We start from the raw sequence: 22,752 nt of genomic DNA on the forward strand, positions 1-22,752 counted from the left end.
TGTTATGAAGTTATGGTGGGCATTGATTCCATAGATAGATAGATACCTTTTGTGATGTTCTAACAACTGTCTCAATTCATTCTACATATTTAGTTAGGGAATAGTGGCAATTGTATTGTGCAATGATATTGTTTGCTCTGAAGTAAAAAGGTTTTGCTTTGACGTGAAAGTAGGGCTGGGCGATATGGCCAAAATATATCGCTATATTTTTCACATTTTTGAAGGTATGGCGGTATTTGACGGTATTTTATGTTTCTGAATAATACAAGATCCAAATATGTTTTATGAGTAGTGCATGACCCTAGAATGGCAACAAATTAATAAAGTTAATTTAACAGTATTTCTCCATGCTGATGGTTTATTCTCAACCAAACTAGGACAAAACTGACAGTGAAGTGGTCCAATTTGTTTAACTTTTCAGTTATTTAGCACTTTATAAAAATACCTTTATAGACGATATGTGGATCCATACCGGTATACCGATATTCATGCTATATCACCCAGCCCTATGTGAAGGTACATGTAGCTTGGAGATATTTTCCACTTAGCACAGTAAATATACACAGTAATGATCCTCCCTAGTTTTTCATTGGTGGAGAGGTCCACTTTAACACAGTCAATGTGTGATCCTCACATTTTTCTTAAAGTGATGAGTACACTGAGGCTCTTGAGTGAAAATGTCATTAAAATAAATTAGCATGTGCATGTACCCCTTGTGCTCTTTCTTGATTAAGTGGTAATTAACTACAATGTCAGAACAGTACTAGTGTTAATAATCATGCCTATTGACAGGTACAATATAAAACTATCACATAGCTTCATACAGACCATAGAACATAAATAATATGCAATCAAATTAATTATATTCATATGGCTCAATACATACACCAATAAAGTATGATAGCGTATTCATTTCATTCACTATATATTTGTCAAAAACACCACTTTAAATTTCATAATATCTGTTGATTAAACAATTATTTGTAAGGTGCATACAGTGTGCAGTATTCCGGTGGTCCCAGCGAATTACCATACAAATACCTCGGCGTACAAACCGCATGGTGACGTCACATCTATCCTGAATCGTGGGTGGGTGCCACAGAAGTCAATTGCACGGTAGCTGGGTAGATTTTGGACAGGCAAGGCACATACATAAATAATAATACTGACATTCGCCAATGCATGGAATATTGTTTAAATAATTTCTAACGGATGAACAAGACATTTAGTCTTAGCGACACTGTGTGTAGAATGAAGCTGTCGCGATCGTATGGAAAATGGATTCCTAACCGACGTATACCCTGAGCAGTACTGGTACATCATCTACATCTGGCGGGTAAGGAATCGCACTAGCTCGTGCCTCGTAAGTAAGCAGCTGTTGCAGAATTGTAAATGCATGATTCTATCATTTCAACCTAGGTAGTGTCGGATGTTTCACCTTCTCAATATCCACATGCGCCGTGTACATTTTCTCTTGCATGTTCACACTTCAAACACGGTGCTTTTGTTTGTTACAATGTATATATCATGGGTTTATAGCTTCAGTGTATCATCATACTATCATGCTGACCGCAGTCCATTTTCATTGAACTGGCTGCACCAATACCCTCATGTAATGCAGAAGTATCTTGCATTGGAAAGCTGTCATACCATTGACAGTGGCTTCTAGTTGAAGTGCTGTGCAGTGCTTCTCAGCCTGTCACATTGGTGGTAGTGCATGCATTGCCAATAGGTAGAAAAATGACATAGCAAGCAATTGGGCCTTCCATGCACTGCAATCCTTGTTTGGTTTTAGTGCTGGACAGTAACATATTGTGTGTGTAATGTGTACTGGGCATGTCTCCAAAGGGCAGAGAGGGTGGAGGATGCCATCCCCGGAGCAACGGGCAGCGGAGATGGGGGAGGAGGGGGAAGGTGAAAGGTCTGTGGCGGCCAGAGAGGGACCGAGCGGGCACAGCCAAGCAGACACCACTACCAACAACCTACTGGCCTCCGTCAAAGAACAGGTATGTTTAGTTCGCTCTTTTTCTCCTCTCGTTCTCTCGCTCCCTCTCTCTCTCGCAGTAGGTATGCCTCTCCCCATCTCGTTCTAGTTCTATGAGTCTCTTTCCCTCTCCATCTCTCTTTTTATATCACCCCCTCCCTTCCCGTTTCCCTTCTGCTGTTATGTTATGCATTTAGAGATGCTAGAATGCACAAGGAGATAACCTCCTTTGATCAAGCAGTGTTTTCTGAGACTGTCGCTCAATCAGAATTGTGGGAAAGCAGGGTATTTACAGATAAATGATTTACAGATTTACAGTGTAGGCTACCTCACAATTGTGTCCTCCTGAGTGCTAGTACAGAAATGAGTGATGAAAAATGTGAATGTCACACAATATTCCAGACGTTTAATCAAACCCGTCATAAAACTGCAAATTAATATTTTTCATTTTCGTCTTATTCTGAAAGCTGGAACTGTCTTCCTGATGAGATTTTCAAGATCTTCTTGTATTTTTTAGATTAAAAAATGAATATTTTTTCTTCTTTATTTTTATTTTTACGTAGACTGTATTGCTGCATAAATATGGCAATGCTGTTTTGATGGAATTCGACCCCTAAAGCTTTAGGCTGAGTGTTTTCTAATGGGTTTCTCTCTTTTGAATTCTGTCAAATTTTGTAAAGAGTCAGCAGAAGTGTGGAGGTCAGCTAACTGTAGTAGTATGATGAGCCACAGTAATAATCTGTACAAAATCAGCATTTTCATAGTGAATAGTGATAGGAGTCCATCAGTTGCTGTAGCAAACAGTATGCTGAGTGGGCAAACCCAGTGCCATGTTAGTGTCAAAAGTCCCAAGACAATAAGACATTCTAGTAAGAATGAAGTCTTATCCATAGAAATAGAATGACGGTTTTCTTGTTGTCACGGAATATTTGGTACCAGTATGTAGGATGGACACTGTGCCCCGCTGGTTTAGTTTTCCTGGAATGGTCCATCCCATCTCTATCCTAATCTAGATCTGGAGGTGGAGTTAAAGCACTAGGCCTAGCGTGTATTTCACTGAGGTCCCTAATGCGCTGCAAACTGTTGAAGTTAAGACAGCTGTCAGGGAGTGTATGTGGGTTGCTGGGTTTTCCCCCTTGTATTTACTGTGTGTGTGTTTACGCCCTGTGTGTGTTTGCTTGTGTGATGTGCTTGGTTGAGCCCAGTAATTCTCTGGTGTGAGTGAGTGTGTGCACTGTGTGTGTGTGCACTGTGTGTGTGTTGCACTCACTCACTCTGTCTTTGGCTGACTTTCCTGTGTGATTGCAGGATTACAGTGTGTCATCTGGTTCTCTCTAGTAGTGTGTGTAGACAGGATCTAAACTCTGGGGTCGACGCCATTTACCAGACAGAGACACTTTGTGTTTGTGACCCCCTGACAATGGGCAGTCAGTCAGTGACCCCTCCAGTTCACCAGTCAGCTGGTACAGTACTAGACACAACCTGGCACTGCTTGGCATGGGAGGAGGGATCATTGGCAGGACCCCATCCTGATAAGAGCCCATCCTGTTCAAGCTGGTGGCTGGCTGCCACTGTGGCACTGACTGCTTCCAAGTGATGACGCTTAATCATTTAGCGGTTAGTCTCACCTCATGGCCTATAAAGTCTGCATAGTCTAGATACTCATTTTAGACATTTGTAGCCCTGAAGGGTTTTTAATTGACTTCTTATAATAATGTTCACTTGTAACAAACACATTAAGAAACACATGACCCGTCCCTGTTCAGTATGAAATCGGACTGATGTTTCTGGGTAGCTCTGACCTTAATGCCACAAAGCCTCTTTTGTTGACTTATTCATTTGGACCATAAATATTTTACAGGTCAAACGTCAAAATGCTCTAAAATCGACGCAGAGCGAGCATGCCAAAGGCTGTGTACCTTGGTTATTGTTAACACAATGGAAGTTGTTGTCAGTGAAAGAAAATGTCATTCGGCGAGTATGATTCTACCATTTGTCCCTTCCGTGTTGCCGTAGGAGCTCCAGTTTGAGCGTCTGACCCGGGAGCTGGAGGAGGAGCGTCAGATCGTCGCCAGTCAACTGGAGAGGTGCATGCTGGGAGCTGAGTCGCCTGGCGATGATGATGATGCCAGTAGCAGGTACACACACGCACACGCACGCACACACACTCACACACACGCACACACACACACACACACACACACACACACACACACACACACACACACACACACACACACACACACACACACACACACACACAGAGAGAGAGCACTGACCCTGTTTCTCTATCAGCATGTCACCTACATGGAGCTACTGATGATAAGTAGCTACAGTAATGCCTTTATCCAAGCTCACTGAACGCACAACATGCAACACACACACACGTACACAAACACACACACACACACAAATACACACACAGGATTACATTGTAAACTGTCATGTTGATCTAACTCTCATCTCCTCTCCATCCCTGTCCTGCCCCATCCCTTCCCTCCATTATTTGACTACCTTCTCTCCTTGACAGTGACTCATCAGAGAAGTCCTTTGCTTGGAGATCCACAGGTACAGCTTCTCCCATATTCAAATCATATTGACCCCTATTGAAATCCTATTGTAAAGACACCCATAGGGTTGCCCAAAGGTAGCACAAGTACAAAGGTATGTAGCGAGTGCTATCATAAACTGCTTTTGAGATAAGCTACGTTTGCACCACAGGAGGCTGCTGAGGGGAGAATGGCTCATAATAAGGAACAGAGCAAATGGAATGGCATCAAACACCTGGAAACCATATGTTTGATGTATTTGATACCATTCCACCAATTCCACTCTAGTCATTACCACGAGTCCGTTCTCCCCAATTAAGGTGCCACCAACGTCCTGTGAGTTGAAGCAATCTTGATAGCGATCACAGGACGGTTGACGTGACGCCATCTTGTTTTCCTCAGTAGATGTGTCTGGTACGGGAGAGCACCGGGCTGCTGTAATGGACAGCTCTCATCAGTCACCCTCCCGTCTCTTCAGAGCTGATCAGGGTCACGGGTCACTCTACCTCCCTGAACCGGAGAGGGCATCCCTGCATGACAGTGAGGGTCTGTTACTTCCTGCATCCTCTTTTTCATCTGACTTTTTCTTCTTCTTGTTTTGCAGTTTAGATTTAGCATGGAGAATATAGAATGTTTAGGGCTAGATGAAATCTGCTGGGCAGAATTTTTTTTTAACTCAAAAGGAATGATTTAACATCAAAAAGCGGAAAAGGCTGAAATTCTTTGGAAAAAAAAAACAACAACTGACAATGCTTTGAAATAAAAAAGCAGAAACTTATTTGAAATAAAATGTAGCTGTGGAATAACATCAAAGTATACCAGGTACTGCGACACAACATACAGTATATAACGTAGTTATGGTTTACTTATTAAATATTAAGACAACATTTACAACTAATGTAACAACAGACTTCATTTGGCCATATTATGCACAATAAACAGTATATCATCCTAAGCGGGCACATTCTATAACTTAATGACAATATTTATTTAAATGGAAACGTATATTTTACATACCATGGCATGCTGTATTGATTATGAATGTATCGATTGCATAAATGCTCATTCACTATGTAGCCTAGTTCTGAAATAGACATAAAGATCAATAAGGCAATCCATCATTCAAACGTAATTCTGTCCTCTGCTTCCTCTCCACCCTCCCTCCCCTCTCTCTCCTCTTCTCTCTCCTACATCCCCCCTCTCCTCGCTTCTACCCCTCCCCTACCCTCTCACAGGATCTGTGGCCCATATGACGTCATATGCAGATAGTGGATACCAGGACAGTAGCATGAGTTACTACAGTGTGAGCAGAGAGAATGTGGTTCTGTCAGAGCCCAGACACGTGCTGTCAGGCAGCGGCCCCAGGGGAAGCCCCGGTCACGGCAGGAGCTCCCGGGCAGAGGGACAGGCCTCTGCACAGGTAGCTAATGTACACTAACCCAACTCTACTGTGTAGAGACGGACAAAATCTTTACATTTTACATTTTAGTCATTTAGCAGACGCTCTTATCCAGAGCGACTTACAGTTAGTGAGTGCATACATTTTCATACTGGCCCCCCGTGGGAATCGAACCCACAACCCTGGCGTTGCAAGCGCCATGCTCTACCAACTGAGCTACAGGGGCCCTATTTATATGCCAACATATATATCTATATATATGATATAACCTTTTAAATGCCTGCCTATTTATATATTATCATAGTTAACCTACTCAAACTGTATATAACGCAAGGTTAAAGATCCATAGGTATCAAGGACTGAATTGGCTTTCCTGTGTGTCGTGCCTTGTCCATATCTCTCCCCCACTCTCTGACATCCGGTATCTCTCCCCCACTCACCCTACTCCCTCCTATCCCAGGCCTCAGCGTCAGGGCGGGTGATGAGGAGGATGGGCTCCCTCCCCTCCCGCGGCCAGTCTCCTGTGTGTGGTGTGGGGGGCGCCGTGTCCCCGTCCCGGGTCTCTCTCCGCACCTCCCAGGGCGGCAGCGCCTACGGCTCACCCATACTCACCGAGCCCAAACCCCTCGCCAGCATCTTCCCCGGGACCACCATGCCCCCCTCCTCCCCGCCTGGTCCAGGCACCACCCCCTCCTTCCAGCGCGCCACCTCTCCCTACTCCCCCACCCACCAGAGGAACGGGAACGGCGACTCCCCTCTCCGGACCAGCCCCCGTCCAGGCAGCGCCAGTCATGCCACCTCACCTCACCAGGCGACGGGTAGTATCTCCGGGTGCCTGGGGTCTACTCTGTCTCTGGTGGAGGGGAGGGGGCTGTCTGGCTCTCCTCTGAGGTCCTGTATGACGGCTGTTCCCCAGCACTACGGCTCCACACTGCCCCGCCAGGGGGCTCAGACCCAGGCTCTCCACTACGGACATGACGCCTACGGGCTCTATGAGAGGACCGCGCTGCCCCTGTCACGCCCTGACAGCCTCACTGGTTAGTCATACAGCAGGACTCAAAACGCACACAGACACACACATGCACACACGTTCACGCATACACACAGACACACACACGCACTTAAAGCTGGAATCCTTAATTAAAACAATAACAAAGCAGTCACCCCGCCTTAGCTTTGGTAACAATAGGGATAGGCCTGGATAACTTTAACCACTCTCAAATTCAAAGCAAGCGCTATGTATGCAAGGACTGACGATCCATCAGAATAATAGTTTTAACCATGTTTTAAGGCTATACAGCAGGGATCATCAACTAGATTCAGCCGCGGGATGATTTTTTCTTGAGCGGATGGTCAGTGGGCCGGAACATAATGACAAATAATTTTTAGACTGCAAATTGACCGCAAGAAGCCCAAACAGATCTAATATTTGACTAAAACCTAATCATTTCAAACCTTGCTTACATTTATATGCAATCACATATACAGTATCTCTGTTATGCGTCGGAATACTTTGGAACTGATTTAAAATCAAATCCCCGGTGGGCCGCCAGTTGGGGAACCCTGCTATACAGTGTTTATTTACATTTACTTTGTTTACAAACATTGGAGCATAACAAGCTTATATTTTGGGGTCTAAAACAATTGAACTAAGTTCATGAGGCATTTATTTAAGTTGTATTCTTCAAGAATCAATGGGTATATACAGTATCATGTATTTATTATGAATGTAATTGAAGTCCAAAAATTGATGTAGCAAGTAAGGATTTATGCTGGTTAAAGGGTAGGAAAAATATACTTGAAAAGGGTCAAACGGAACCAGGCTCTCTTCTGATTTCCGTGCAGAGAACTTGTCTTTCTGAATCGATTCAGCTTTGTAGAGGTCCATTGGTTTCTGTGTGAAAGGGATGATATGAACTAAATACTAGATCTGTAGTGTTGGTGACAGAGAGATGTGTTTGTCCTGTATCCTGATCCATCCTGCAGCGCATCATATCAATGAGCCTAGCCTACTGACCCACATAGCCCTGTTTTATAAATCCCTTGTTCAAAGGTTAACCATAGGGCTCTGGGCAAAAGTAGTGCACTATATAGGGAATAGGGTGAAATTTGAGGCATAACCAGAGTCATTCAGAGCACTGCTCTGCTCTGGGGGTGTTGTTTGGTAAAACATGACAAAGCAGCATGGATTGGTTTCCATCTATTTTACAGGGCCAAACGAAAGGAGCCTATTGGCAAAGTGAATCAAGTGCGCCCTGGAGAACCATAAAGCGTTGCCTTTTACAGCTCGTTACACTGAAGCAGAGTGATGCAGGGGATTCTTGTTGGCCGTAGGCCTTTACTGCACAGTATATCTCAATAGGTTGAGCTTTCAAAAGAGGTTCAACAATAGACTGCAACCATCCAAGATGCACTCTTATATTGGTGTGGTCACTTCAACCAGCATTATATTTGGGACAAATCTTTCGCTAAACCCTAAACCTTATCTAAATCTTATAATGAATAATGGGGCGATTGAACATGTACAGGAGACTAAACTGCTTGGTGTAACCCTAGATTGTAAACTGTCATGGTCAAAACATATTGATGCAACGTTAGCTAAGATTGGTCTGTCTGTGATAAAGCTCTGCTCTGTTTTTTTGACATCACAATCAACTCAGGTCTGCAGTTTCATCACACCTGGACTACTGCCCAGTTATATGGTCAAGTGCTGCAAAGAAGGACATAGGCAAATTACAGTTGGCCCAGAACAGAGCAGCACGGCTGGCCCTTAAATGTACATGGAGGGCTAGTATCAAGAACGCATGTCAATCTCACCTGGCTCAAAGTAGAGGAGAGATTGACTGCATCACTACTAGTCTTTGTGAGAGGTATTGACGTGTTGAAAGCACCGAACTGTCTGTTCAAACAGCTAACACACAGCTCAGACACCCATACATACCCCACAAGACATGCCACCAGGGTTCTCTTCACATTCTCCAAGTCCAGAACACTCTGGGAAACGCACAGTACTACATAGAACCATGACTACATAGAACTCTCTTCCACATCAGGTAACTCAAGCTAGCAGTAAAATCAGATTTAAAAAAACGAATAAAACACCACCCGACGGCACAACGCAGACTGTGAAGAGACACGCACTCTACACACACATTGTAATTGTGGATTTTATATTGTAAATGTGTAATATTAGAGTAATAATGTATTGTATGTTGTATTGATTTATTTATGATGTAGGCTGTTTTGTTGTGATGTAACTGTTTTAACCCTGTTTTGACCCCAGGAAGAGTAGCTGCTGCCTTGGTAGTAGCTAATGGGGATCCTAATAAATGCTAAATACTAAAGCACTTACATCAACCTCAACCATGAACATAGATCTACTCTCACACTGTATAGCAGCCTACAATTAATCATTCACAACCAACATACAACACAACTGATTACAGATTGTAATATTATTTTTGATTTAAGGGTTGATGAAGAATTTAACCACGTTTCTCCACATTCCATCACCAACAACATTGTCCTCAAAGCCCATCTTGACAGCTGACACAGTGTAAATAATGTAAAGCCAATTAATGTTCCCCTGCTGCGTGTGTGTCCAGGTCTGCACAGCTCCTACGCCACTCACCACAGCCCACTGGACCAGGATATGAGGATGGCCATGTCTCCTGACTGCCACATCACGCCTGTCTACGACGACAGAGCCTTCCACAGCCCCCTGTATCACAGTCCCACCCACACCCACCACGGATCACACAGCGCTATCTACAGGACACTCACAGGTACTGCAACACACTACCAGCAGACACAACTACACATGGCTAGGGCCATTGGGACCAGAGTCTTGCACAGTGTGTTATAACTAGTTTGTAATCTACAGTCAACACGATATTCATATGTGGGCTGTCTTTTCTAAGACACATCTTTGGAGATGCAGTTAAACAGACTCAAAGCGGAGAGGTGTGTGTGTGTGTGTGTGTGTGTGTGTGTGTGTGTGTGTGTGTGTGTGTGTGTGTGTGTGTCTAGGCTACGCCCCATCCTGAATGTATCCGTGTCTTTGTATTCCCAGGTGCGGCAAACCTTCAGCGGACCCTCCAGAGGACCACAAGCCATTGCAGCACCCTGGCGTACCAAAGAAGCAGCTATGGGCTGAACACCGCAGGGTCATACGCAGACCCCTACAGGGTCTCCCAGCAGGGACAGGGGCCCAATGAGAACTCTTTCTCCAGGCACTCTGGTCTGGTTGACAGGGCTGCCACAAGGTCCCCCTCCATAGACAGTATAGAGAAGGACCCTAGGTACAAATACACGACGCACCATCACACACACACTCACACACACGTCGAGCCACGCGATGATTACATCCTGACATGTTATTTATGAATTCAGATCAAAGTTTATTGTTCATGTCCGCAGGACACAGGGTGTAAACGGTACAGTAAAAAAAATACACAATAAGTAATAAAAAATAAGAAAAATAGTAATGTTTGTAAATATATACTGTACACAATAAGAATATACAGTATAGATTATGAAATGTGAGTTTTATTGATGTGTCATTGATGATGGAAGCGATATATTGAAAATTGCTTTTAGACTCACTTTCTCTCCCTCTCTCCCCATCTCTCTCCCTCTATCTCTCTCTCCCTCCCCCATCTCTCTCCCTCTATCTCTTTCTCTCCCTCTCATCTCTCTCCTTCTCTCTCTCCCTCCCCACCCTCTGTAGGGAGTTTTCATGGCGTGACCCCGCGCTTCCTGAGGTGATCCGCATGCTGCAGCATCACTTCCCCTCTGTCCAGGCCAACGCTGCAGCCTACCTCCAGCACCTGTGTTACGGAGACAACCGCATCAAAGTGGAGGTAACATGATGCCTGATCAAACAGTCCTTCCCTAGAGAGGATTTGAAAGCACAAACACATAGCCCTTTTCTGCAGTCAAATGACCAAATCTCCCTCTAGTGCCCTCATGGGTGGAATGTTATTACTTTTTTTCAAACGGTATTGTTATATTTCAGTCTTCTGTGATGTATATAAAGTGTAATATTGGTATGCAAACTCAAAGTGTAATACATTTCAACTCTATATCTGACATGGTACAGTTGTCTTCTTTTTTTAAAGCCCATAACCATGTGTATGAGGTGTATACTTTTGTTTAAAAGTAGATTTGTTTAAGACTACCAAGAATCACTCTGTGTGACCCTGATTTAGCCCACTGCAGTAAAAGGTGAATTAATATAAAGGATAGTGTTAAAAACATGAATATAAACTGGGTGGTTTGAGCCCTGAATGCTGATTGGCTGAAAGCTCTGGTATATCAGACCGTATACCACTAGTATGACCATTTATTTTTACTGTTCTAATTACGTTGGTAACCAGTTTATAATAGCAATAAGGCACCTCGGTGTGTTTGTGGTATATTGCCAATATACCACGGCTAAGGGCTGTATCCAGGCACTCTACGTTGCGTCATGCTTAAGAACAGCCCTTCGACGTGGTATATTGACCATATACCACAGCCCATCGGGCCTTATTGCTTAAATAACAGTGTTATTGATTACACCTTTTTGGTTTTGTCAGCTCCAGGTGTGTGTGACCTTGACCCTCTTCTAACAGGTGTGTCACCTGGGAGGTATCCAGCACCTAGTGGACCTGCTGGACCACAAGGCTGTGGAGGTGCAGAAGAGTGCCTGCGGAGCCCTGAGGAACCTGGTTTATGGCAAAGCTACAGACGACAACAAGGTGGCCCTGAGGAACTCTGGTGGCATCCCCGCTCTGCTCAGACTGCTGAGGAAGACCACCGACAACGAAGTCAGGGAGCTGGTCACTGGTACGTCTCTCTGCCTCATTGTCTGTCTGTCTGTCTGTCTGTCTCCTTTTTTTGTTTGTTTTAGTTGTCTGCCTGTTTTTATGACTGTCTAGATCAGGGGTATTCAACTCTTACCCTACGAAGTCCGGAGCCTGCTGGTTTTCTGTTCTACCTGATCATTAATTGCACCCACCTGGTGTCCCAGGTCTGAATCAGTCCCTGATTAGAGGGGAACAATGAAACAACTTAGTGTAACTGGCTTTGAGGTCCAGAGTTGAGTTTGAGGGGTCTAGATCTATATATATGTTTGCTTGCTGATACAGTATTTCTTGCCTATCTCTGCATTATCAAGTGAGGGATGACAGGATACAACCTTATGGCCGCACCTCAGCACGTGTCCTCTGCTCACTACATCTGTGCCTATCCCCCGTTACCACTAGGGGTGCTGTGGAACCTGTCGTCGTGCGACGCGGTCAAGATGACCATCATCAGGGACGCTCTGAGAACCCTGACCAACACTGTGGTCATCCCCCACTCCGGCTGGAGCAGCGCCAACTACCGAGAGGAGACCAAGCTCAAGTTCCACTCCTCTCTCCTGCTGCGCAACACCACCGGCTGCCTCAGGTGAGGAGTGAGGAAGTCATCCCTGTAAGATCCGATGACTGTAAATCGCTTTGGATTAAAGCGTCTGCTAAATGGCTTTCTTCTTCTGTGTGTGTGTGTGTGTTCATGTGGCTGTAAACCTGTATGTATTGTCTATGTGGTTGTATTGTTGACCTGTCTGCTGTGTTTTGCCACAGGAACCTAAGTTCAGCAGGAGAGGAGGCCAGGGGTCAGCTGAGGGGTTGTGAGGGCCTGGTGGATTCCCTTCTCTATGTCCTCAAGGCCTGTGTTCACACCTCTGACTTCGACAGCAAGGTGGGCTTACTATAAGAGTAGTACATTTAGGCTAGTCCAGAAACAATGACATGCACCTCACCTGCCTGAACCCCCTCTACTTTATCCAGAATTAGACCAGCCATCTTCACTCAGTTTCTGCCCATCCATCTCTGCTATCCCAACTTAAACTTCCTGATTTTACCCCCTTTGTGTGTGTATATGTGTGTGTGTGTGTGTATTGTGTGCGTCACTGAAATGCTTCCCCCTCCTCTCCCAGATTGTGGAGAACTGTGTGTGTACTCTGAGGAACCTGTCCTACCGTCTGGAGATAGAGATGCCCTCGTCTTGCCTGCTGGGGACTCAGGAGCTGGATGCCCTGCTGGGCTACGGGTCCCCCGGTAAGGACCTAGACTACCTCTGCTGGGGCAAGAAGAGGAAGAAGAAGAGGAGTTGGCTGGATGATAAGGTGTGTATAGTATGGGGTTATCCACTTTCCTTGGCTGAGTCACACTTCGACACCTATGATAAAGGCGCCTGGAAATGTGTTAGAATTAACACATAACAATAGCTAAGACACATCGCTGATACGTTCTCTCAAAGTTCCTTCCCTTCTATGGTGTTTCTCCTCCAAGATTTGATTAGAACTGACTGACTATCTCGCTCAGCCTCTTGCTTTTCATTATGTTTTCAGTGGGACGGCGTTGGGCCCATCCCGGGGTTTGGTAAGCCTCCGCGGGGGGCAGAGATGCTGTGGCACCCGGCCGTGGTGAAGCCCTACCTCAGCCTGCTGGCAGAGAGCTCCAACCCTGCCACCCTGGAGGGCTCCGCCGGATCCCTTCAGAACCTCTCCGCTGGAAACTGGAAGGTGCACAACTTTTTTTCATTGTAACCTTTGTTTATACAGGTTAGTCTCATTAAGATATCTGATTGAGTCTCATTGAGATAAAATCTATTTCGCAAGAGACCAACAACCCACACGACACATTTACATTACATTTTAGTCATTTAGCAGACGCTCTTATCCAGAGCGACTTACAGGAGCAATTAGGGTTAAGTGCCTTGCTCAAGGGCACATTTACGTCATTTAGCAGACGCTCTTATCCAGAGCGACTCACAAATTGGTGCATTCACCCTATAGCCAGTGGGATAACCACTTTACAATTTTGGGGGGGGGTAGAAGGATTACTTTATCGTCGTGAGGGAGCTTGTTCCACCATTGGGGTGCCAGAGCAGCGAACAGTTTTGACTGGGCTGAGCGGGAACTATGCTTCCGCAGAGGAAGGGGAGCCAGCAGGCCAGAGGTGGATGAACGCAATGCCCTCGTTTGGGTGTAGGGACTGATCAGAGCCCGAAGGTACAGAGGTGCCGTTCCCCTCACTGCTCCATAGGCAAGCACCATGGTCTTGTAACGGATGCGAGCTTCAACTGGAAGCCAGTGGAGTGTGCGGAGGAGGGGGGTGACGTGAGAGAACTTGGGAAGGTTGAACACCAGACGGGCTGCGGCGTTCTGGATGAGTTGTAGGGGTTTAATGGCACAGGCAGGGAGGCCAGCCAACAGCGAGTTGCAGTAATCCAGACGGGAGATGACAAGTGCCTGGATTAGGACCTGTGCCGCTTCCTGTGTAAGGCAGGGTCGTACTCTCCGAATGTTGTAGAGCATGAACCTGCAGGAGCGGGTCACCGCCTTGATGTTAGCGGAGAACGACAGGGTGTTGTCCAGGGTCACGCCAAGGCTCTTCGCACTCTGGGAGGAGGACACAACGGAGTTGTCAACCGTGATGGCGAGATCATGGAACGGGCAGTCCTTCCCCGGGAGGAAGAGCAGCTCCGTCTTACCAGGGTTCAGCTTGAGGTGGTGATCCGTCATCCATACTGATATGTCTGCCCGACATGCAGAGATGCGATTCGCCACCTGGTTATCAGAAGGGGGAAAGGAGAAGATTAGTTGTGTATCGTCAGCGTAGCAATGATAGGAGAGGCCATGTGAGGATATGACAGAGCCAAGTGACTTGGTGTATAGGGAGAAAAGGAGAGGGCCTAGAACTGAGCCCTGGGGGACACCAGTGGTGAGAGCACGTGGTGCGGAGACAGCTTCTCGCCACGCCACTTGGTAGGAGCGACCGGTCAGGTAGGACGCAATCCAGGAGTGAGCCGCGCCGGAGATGCCCAGCTCGGAGAGGGTGGAGAGGAGGATCTGATGGTTCACAGTATCAAAGGCAGCAGACAGGTCTAGAAGGACAAGAGCAGAGGAGAGAGAGTTAGCTTTAGCAGTGCGGAGAGCCTCCGTGACACAGAGAAGAGCAGTCTCAGTTGAATGACCAGTCCTGAAACCTGACTGGTTTGGATCAAGAAGGTCATTCTGAGAAAGATAGCAAGAGAGTTGGCTAAAGACGGCACGCTCAATAGTTTTGGAAAGAAAAGAAAGAAGGGATACTGGTCTGTAGTTGTTGACATCAGTGGGATCGAGTGTTGGTTTTTTGAGAAGGGGAGCAACTCTCGCTCTCTTGAAGACGGAAGGGACATGGCCAGCGGTCAAGGATGAGTTGATCAGCGAGGTGAGGTAGGGGAGAAGGTCACCGGAGATGGTCTGGAGAAGAGAGGAGGGGATGGGGTCAAGCGGGCAGGTTGTTGGGCGGCCTGCAGTCACAAGTCGCAGGATTTTATCTGGAGAGAGAGGGGAGAAAGAAGTCAAAGCATAGGGTAGGGCAGTGTGAGTAGGACCAGCAGTGTCATTAGACTTAACAAACGAGGATCGGATGTCGTCAACCTTCTTTTCAAAGTGGTTGACGAAGTCATCCACAGAGAGAGAGGAGGGGGGGGGGGAGGGGGGGAGGATTCAGGAGGGAGGAATATGTGGCAAAGAGCTTCCTAGGGTTAGAGGCAGATGCTTGGAATTTAGAGTGGTAGAAAGTGGCCTTAGCAGCAGAAACAGATGAAGAAAATGTAGAGAGGAGGGAGTGAAAAGATGCCAGGTCGGCAGGGAGTTTAGTTTTCTTCCATTTCCGCTCCGCTGCCCGGAGCTCTGTTCTGTGAGCTCGCAATGAGTCATCAAGCCACGGAGCTGGAGGGGAGGACCGAGCCGGCCGGGAGGATAGGGGACACAGAGAGTCAAAGGATGCAGAAAGGGAGGAGAGGAGGGTTGAGGAGGCAGAATCAGGAGATTGGAGGGAGAAGGATTGAGCAGAGGGAAGAGATGATAGGATGGAAGAGGAGAGAGTAGTGGGAGAGAGAGAGCGAAGGTTGCGGCGGCGCATTACCATCTGTGTAGGGGCAGAGTGAGTAGTGTTGGAGGAGAGCGAGAGAGAAAAGGAAACAAAGTAGTGGTCGGAGACATGGAGGGGAGTTGCAGTGAGATTAGTAGAAGAGCAGCATCTAGTAAAGATAAGGTCAAGCGTATTGCCTGCCTTGTGAGTAGGGGGGGACGGTGAGAGGGTGAGGTCAAAAGAGGAGAGGAGTGGAAAGAAGGAGGCAGAGAGAAATGAGTCAAATGTGGACATAGGGAGGTTGAAATCCCCCAAAACTGTGAGGGGTGAGCCATCCTCAGGAAAGGAACTTATCAAAGCGTCAAGCTCATTGATGAACTCTCCAAGGGAACCTGGAGGGCGATAGATGACAAGGATATTAAGCTTAAATGGGCTAGTGACTGTGACAGCATGGAATTCAAATGAGGAGATAGACAGGTGGGTTAGGGGAAAAATTGAGAATGTCCACTTGGGAGAGATGAGGATTCCTGTGCCACCACCCCTCTGACCAGATGCTCTCGGGGTATGCGAGAACACATGGTCAGACGAGGAGAGAGCAGTAGGAGTAGCAGTGTTTTCAGTGGTAATCCATGTTTCCGTCAGCGCCAGGAAGTCGAGGGACTGGAGGTTAGCATAGGCTGGGATGAAGTCAGCTTTGTTGGCAGCAGAACGGCAGTTCCAGAGGCTGCCTGAGACCTGGAACTCCAGGTGTGGGGTGCGTGCAGGGACCACCAGGTTAGAGAGGCAGCAGCCACGCGGTGTGAGGCGTTTGTGTAGCCTGTGCAGAGAGGAGAGAACAGGGATAGGCAGAGGCATAGTTGACAGGCTGTAGCAAATGGCTACAATAATGCAGAGGAGATCGGAATGAAATGAACTAAACATCTGGAAGAAGAGAGAGCAGGGCCTCCCTCACCAAAACTTCCACCTCAGAAACTATAATTGTTTCACTGAACCACCCGAACAAAAACTCTCCCAACTTCCACCTTTAGAAATCCGAATTGTTGTGAACCACAGCGGTTCAATGTTTAAAGGAGTAGACTCAACCCACTTTATTCAGCTAGCTAACTATGACACCATAGCTAACTAGCATGCTAGCATCCAATAACACACAGTTTAGCACCAACACTTGGTCACAACAAACCACCAATAGTGTGTTAACACACTAAGCAGATAATTCGTGTCCGTGTCTAGTTCCTTTCATAACGCAGCAATAATTAAACGTTGGCTAGCTTAGCACAAATATATTGTATTTAGCTGCCACAGTACAGCACACAATGGCTACTGTGTTGACTCTGTTCGAAAAACGGCTAGCTAGCTAGCTTCGTGCTACACCGAAGACAATGCCAACCTACAGTAACTACCCACAACAGCCCACGATGCCTAACTATGACACCATAGCTAACTAGCATGCTAGCATCCAATAACACACAGTTTAGCACCAATACTTGGTTACAACAGACTACCAATAGTGTGTTAACACACTAAACAGATCATTCGTGTCCGTGTCTAGTTCCTTTCATAACGCAGCAATAATTAAACGTTGGCTAGCTAGCATAAGTATATTGTATTTAGCTACTACAGTACAGTTAGCTGGTCGTGTTGGCTAGCTAGCAATGGCCACTGTGTTGACTTTGTTTGAAGAACGGCTAGCTAGCTAGCTTCGTGCTAGACCCGGCACCGCCGAAAAACAATGCTAACCTACAGTAACTACCCACAACAGCCCACGATGCCTAACTATGACGCCATAGCTAACTAGCATGCTAGCATCCAATAACACACAGTTTAGCACCAATACTTGGTTACAACAAACTACCAATAGTGTGTTAACACACTAAACAGATAATTCGTGTCCGTGTCTAGTTCCTTTCATAACGCAGCAAAAATTAAACGTTGGCTAGCTAGCACATTAACATTGGAAACAACTCTCCACCGTTGTTAAACGTTACCAGTAGCTACCCGCTAGCTAGCTAGCCTCGTGCTTTCTCCGGGCTCCGCCGTAAACAATACTTACCTACAATAATTACCTACGGAAACCTACAATAACTACCTAAATAAACTACCTACAATACCTAACTACAACTACCTACCTACGATCAAAAACTCTGTTATGTCTGTTATGCTTTGCTTTACACTGTTTATCTGGTATTATTGAAATGTTACATCATGATAACGGGACTGTGATAACATAATGGGACTTCCTGGGTAAATAAAGGTTAAATGAAAATACAATAGAAATCATAATCCCTGTGTGCAGTTTGCGGCCTACATCCGTGCGGCGGTGCGCAAGGAGAAGGGGCTTCCTATCCTGGTGGAGCTGCTGAGGATGGACAACGACAGGGTTGTCTGCTCTGTGGCCACCGCTCTAAGGAACATGGCCCTGGACAGCAGGAACAAGGAACTTATAGGTCAGACACGCACGCACGTGCACATGCGCACCTACACACACACACAGAAACTCTCTCTCTTTCTCACACGCACACACTTATAAGTCCTTCATGTCCCCTGTCTCCCCACTACAGGAAAGTATGCGATGCGGGACCTGGTGAACCGTCTCCCTGGGGGCAGCCCCTCCCTGCTGTCTGATGAGACGGTGGCTTCTGTCTGCTGCACGCTCCACGAAGTCACCAGCAGGAACATGGAGAACGCCAAGGCCCTGGCAGACACGGGGGGCATCGAGAAGCTGGTGGACATCAGTAAGGGCAGGGGGAGGGGGTATTCTATGAAGGTGGTGAAGGCTGCAGCTCAGGTCCTCAACACGCTGTGGCAGTACAGGGACCTGCGCACCCTCTACAAACAGGTCAGATCACTGTGTCTTCGCAAGTCAATGGTTTTGGTATAATCGCTTAACTAATATCAAAAGTTGGAGACTTGGCTCCATTTTACCTTGCAAAACTGAACTGATCTCTGCTTAAAATACCTTAATATCCAGTTTTGCAGAGGTAAAACGTCATTGTCCTGAGAGTAGCTATTATCTCTGTGTTGTAGGACGGATGGCACCACGGTCATTTCATCACTCCTGTGTCCACTCTGGAGAGAGACAGGTACAGGTCTCAACCAACCCTGCCTACTAGCACCTTACAGATGTCCCCCGTGCCCCGCCAATCAGGTGAGAGCACTCAACTATCATGTTCAAACTACTCATTAACACACACCACAATGGACCTTCCCTCCGGGTCTGATTCCTCTCAAGGTTTGTTCCCTGCCACTGTGCTTCTGCTTGCACTTTGAGGTCTAGACCCGGGTTACCACCAGGGGACTTTTCACAGTCCCTGTGTCCAGAACAAATTCAAGGAAACGTACAGTATTATACAGAGCCATGAATGCATGGAACTCCCTTCCATCTTATATAGCTCAAGTGAACAGCAAACCTGGTTTCAAAAAAACTAATAAAGCAACACCTCATGGCACAACGCCTCTCCCCCATGTGACCTACTTGTTGTGTGTACGTACTGACATGTATGTGTAACTGATAGATGCACACACACACACCACATGTTAATGTTTTTAAATGTATGTAAATTGTAAAGTATTTTGTCTGCAATGTCTTTTTCGTTATATGTCAGGCCCCAGTAAGACTAGCTGTCGCCATTGGCGTCGGCTAATGGTGATCCTAATAAATCAAATCAAAATTACTGTAAAGCACTTTCTGACAAGTGGTTTATAAATACAGTGAGGGAAAAAAGTATTTGATCCCCTGCTGATTTTGTACGTTTGCCCACTGACAAAGACATGATCAGTCTATAATTGTAATGGTAGGTTTATTTGAACAGTGAGAGACAGAATAATCCTGAAAAACAGATGTCAAAAATGTTATAAATTGATTTGCATTTTAATGAGGGAAATAAGTATTTGACCCCTCTGCAAAACATGACTTAGTACTTGGTGGCAAAACCCTTGTTGGCAATCACAGAGGTCAGACTTTTCTTGTAGTTGGCCACCAGGTTTGCACACATCTCAGGAGGGATTTTGTCCCACTAATCTTTGCAGATCTTCTCCAAGTCATTAAGGTTTCGAGCCTGACGTTTGGCAACTCGAACCTTCAGCTCCCTCCACAGATTTTCTATGGGATTAAGGTCTGGAGACCACTCCAGGACCTTAATGTGCTTCTTCTTGAGCCACTCCTTTGTTGCCTTGGCCGTGTGTTTTGGGTCATTGTCATGCTGGAATACCCATCCACGACCCATTTTCAATGCCCTGGCTGAGGGAAGGAGGTTATCACCCAATATTTGACGGTACATGGCCCCGTCCATCATCCCTTTGATGTGGTGAAGTTGTCCTGTCCCCTTAGCAGAAAAACACCCCCAAAGCATAATGTTTCCACCTCCATGTTTGACGGTGGGGATGGTGTTCTTGGGGTCATAGGCAGCATTCCTCCTCCTCCAAACACGTCGAGTTGAGTTGATGCCAAAGAGCTCACTTTTGGTCTCATCTGACCACAACACTTTCACGCAGTTCTCCTCTGAATCATTCAGATGTTCATTGGCAAACTTCAGACGGCCCTGTATATGTGCTTTCTTGAGCAGGGGGACCTTGCGGGCGCTGCAGGATGTCAGTCCTTCACGGCGTAGTGTGTTACCAATAGTTTTCTTGGTGACTATGGTCCCAGCTGCCTTGAGATCATTGACAACATCCTCCCGTGTAGTTCTGGGCTGATTCCTCACCGTTCTCATGATCATTGCAACTCCACGTGGTGAGATCTTGCATGGAGCCCCAGGCCGAGGGAGATTGACAGTTCTTTTGTGTTTCTTCCATTTGCGAATAATCGCACCAACTGTTGTCACCTTCTCACCAAGCTGCTTGGCGATGGTCTTGTAGCCCATTCCAGCCTTGTGTAGGTCTACAATCTTGTCCCTGACATCCTTGGAGAGCTCTTTGGTCTTGGCCATGGTGGAGAATTTGGAATCTGATTGATTGATTGCTTCTGTGGACAGGTGTCTTATACAGGTAACAAGCTGAGATTAGGAGCACTCCCTTAAAGAGTGTGCTCCTAATCTCAGCTCGTTACCTGTATAAAAGACACCTGGGAGCCAGAAATCTTTCTGATTGAGAGGGGGTCAAATACTTATTTCCCTCAATAAAATGCAAATCAATTTATAACATTTCTGACATGCGCTTTTCTGGATTTTTTTGTTGTTATTCTGTCTCTCACTGTTCAAATAAACCTACCAATAAAATTATAAACGGATCATTTCTTTGTCAGTGGGCAAACGTACAAAATCAGCAGGGGATTAAATACTTTTTTCCCTCACTGTATAATGTTGTTGATTTGACTGATTGAATGAATGGAAATGTCGCCACCACAGTGCTTCATTTCTGTGTTGACGTTATTGTGTCTTCTCAGGTGGTAGTGCAACCTCCTCTCCTGCCATGTTAGGGATCAGAAGACCCAGCTCTAACTACCAGAGGGCTCAGTCATCTATGCAACTCGATACATATTATGGAGACAACAGTTTACATAAAAACCAGTATACAGGTAAGCCATGAGGAAGATTTTTTTACTCACCAGTAAATTTTTTGTGTACATTTGATATATTTTGAATGTTTCATACACACAGCTTAGTAGAATTGAAGACATGGTTGGATGAAGATATCATTTACTTACATTTTTGGATGTGGTTTTGAGGCAGGTTGTATGAACGGAGTTAACCATGCCTCATGCTTGTATTTTTTTCTTTGTTTTTACTTTCATGGTCAGAAAAGCAAACACCATATTTTATCGGGTCCTATTCCTCACCATCAAGAGAGGACTATCCTAGGTCCCAGGTAAGACAAAAATAAGTTGTGGTTCTGGTGTCTTAAAGGTCCAATGCAGCTGTTTTTATCTCAATGTCAAATCATTTCTGCGTAACAATTAAGTACCTTACTGTGATTGTTTTCAATAAAATGTGTCAAAAAGAGTCGACAATAGCATCTTAGCAAAGAGCAATTTCTCAAGCAAGAATTTTGCTAGGACTGTCTGGGAGTGGTCTGAGTGGGGAAAACTAGCTATTATTGGCAGAGAGGTTTGGAACCCTCTTTTGTATTGGTCTGTTAACGAATTTAGCACCTGGTGACATACCGGGCACTCCAAAACTCCATCCCACCGAAACAGGCTGAAATTTCAGGTGGTCATTCAAACAGCTCTTACACTAAAAGGGCATTATCATAATTTTCACAATTTCACAGTATTATTCCAAACTCAGTGTGGAAATATATATAAAACACAGGAAAATCTCAATTTTGAATGCACTGGGCCTTTAAATTCTCTTTCTGTTACATAAAATAAGATTACACAACCCTGTTGTCCTTCATTGGGTATAGTGGTGCCCACTGAGTCCGCATAGAGCCTTTCTTGTGTTAAAGGGATTAAATGTATCTTAAAAGTTTGTTCTTTCATTGTGTTCAGTGGTGTAGTGCAGGGTAAATCATTTATTTTGGAAGAGGGTTTACCCACCTTTTCTGGAAAAATGCATTGAAAGTATAGGACTGCGGACTGCAATCAGAGATTACCACCTATTATTTTTACCACTACATCACTGATTGTGTGTAATAGTCCCTCTCCTCTCATGTAGGACCCATGTTTGTTGTGTTGAAGGGATTGAGTTTGTCTTAAGAGTTTGTCTTTTGTTTTACCGGCAGGAAGATGTGTTCTACTCCGACGATCCGGATAGGAATACTTACAACAACTACAGAATGTATCTGTCATCACCGCAAGGTTACGGGGAGGAGGAGCCTGGGCCTTACCAGGACGAGCCAGTGGACCTGACCTCCACAGAGAGATACAACACAACCCAATCTAACAGACTGAAATCCAATACCAACACCACTAACTACGTGGACTTCTACTCCACCACGAGGAGGCCTTCTCAGAGGGCTAACCAGTACACTGGATCCCCTGACTCCTGGGTGTAG

The 22,752-nt window shown here is 45.7% G+C and overlaps 1 protein-coding gene across 1 annotated transcript; it reads left to right on the forward strand.

Moving 5' to 3' along the window:
• Positions 1 to 1,865: 1,865 nt before the first annotated feature.
• Positions 1,866 to 22,752, forward strand: LOC311112350 (plakophilin-4-like; the record flags this gene model as incomplete). The annotated part of the gene is made up of 20 exons (XM_084155429.1): positions 1,866 to 2,006; positions 4,001 to 4,122; positions 4,515 to 4,552; positions 4,936 to 5,079; positions 5,769 to 5,953; positions 6,393 to 6,969; positions 9,538 to 9,717; positions 10,005 to 10,233; positions 10,662 to 10,794; positions 11,548 to 11,761; positions 12,181 to 12,364; positions 12,541 to 12,658; positions 12,897 to 13,085; positions 13,311 to 13,484; positions 18,116 to 18,266; positions 18,381 to 18,658; positions 18,847 to 18,967; positions 21,203 to 21,334; positions 21,557 to 21,624; positions 22,480 to 22,752. The coding sequence occupies 20 exons, from the start codon at positions 1,866 to 1,868 to the stop codon at positions 22,750 to 22,752; spliced, it is 3,651 nt and encodes a 1,216-aa protein (XP_084011555.1).

This window comes from Coregonus lavaretus (assembly GCF_964263955.1).
Source record: "Coregonus lavaretus genome assembly, chromosome: 38".
Lineage (NCBI taxonomy): Eukaryota > Metazoa > Chordata > Actinopteri > Salmoniformes > Salmonidae > Coregonus > Coregonus lavaretus.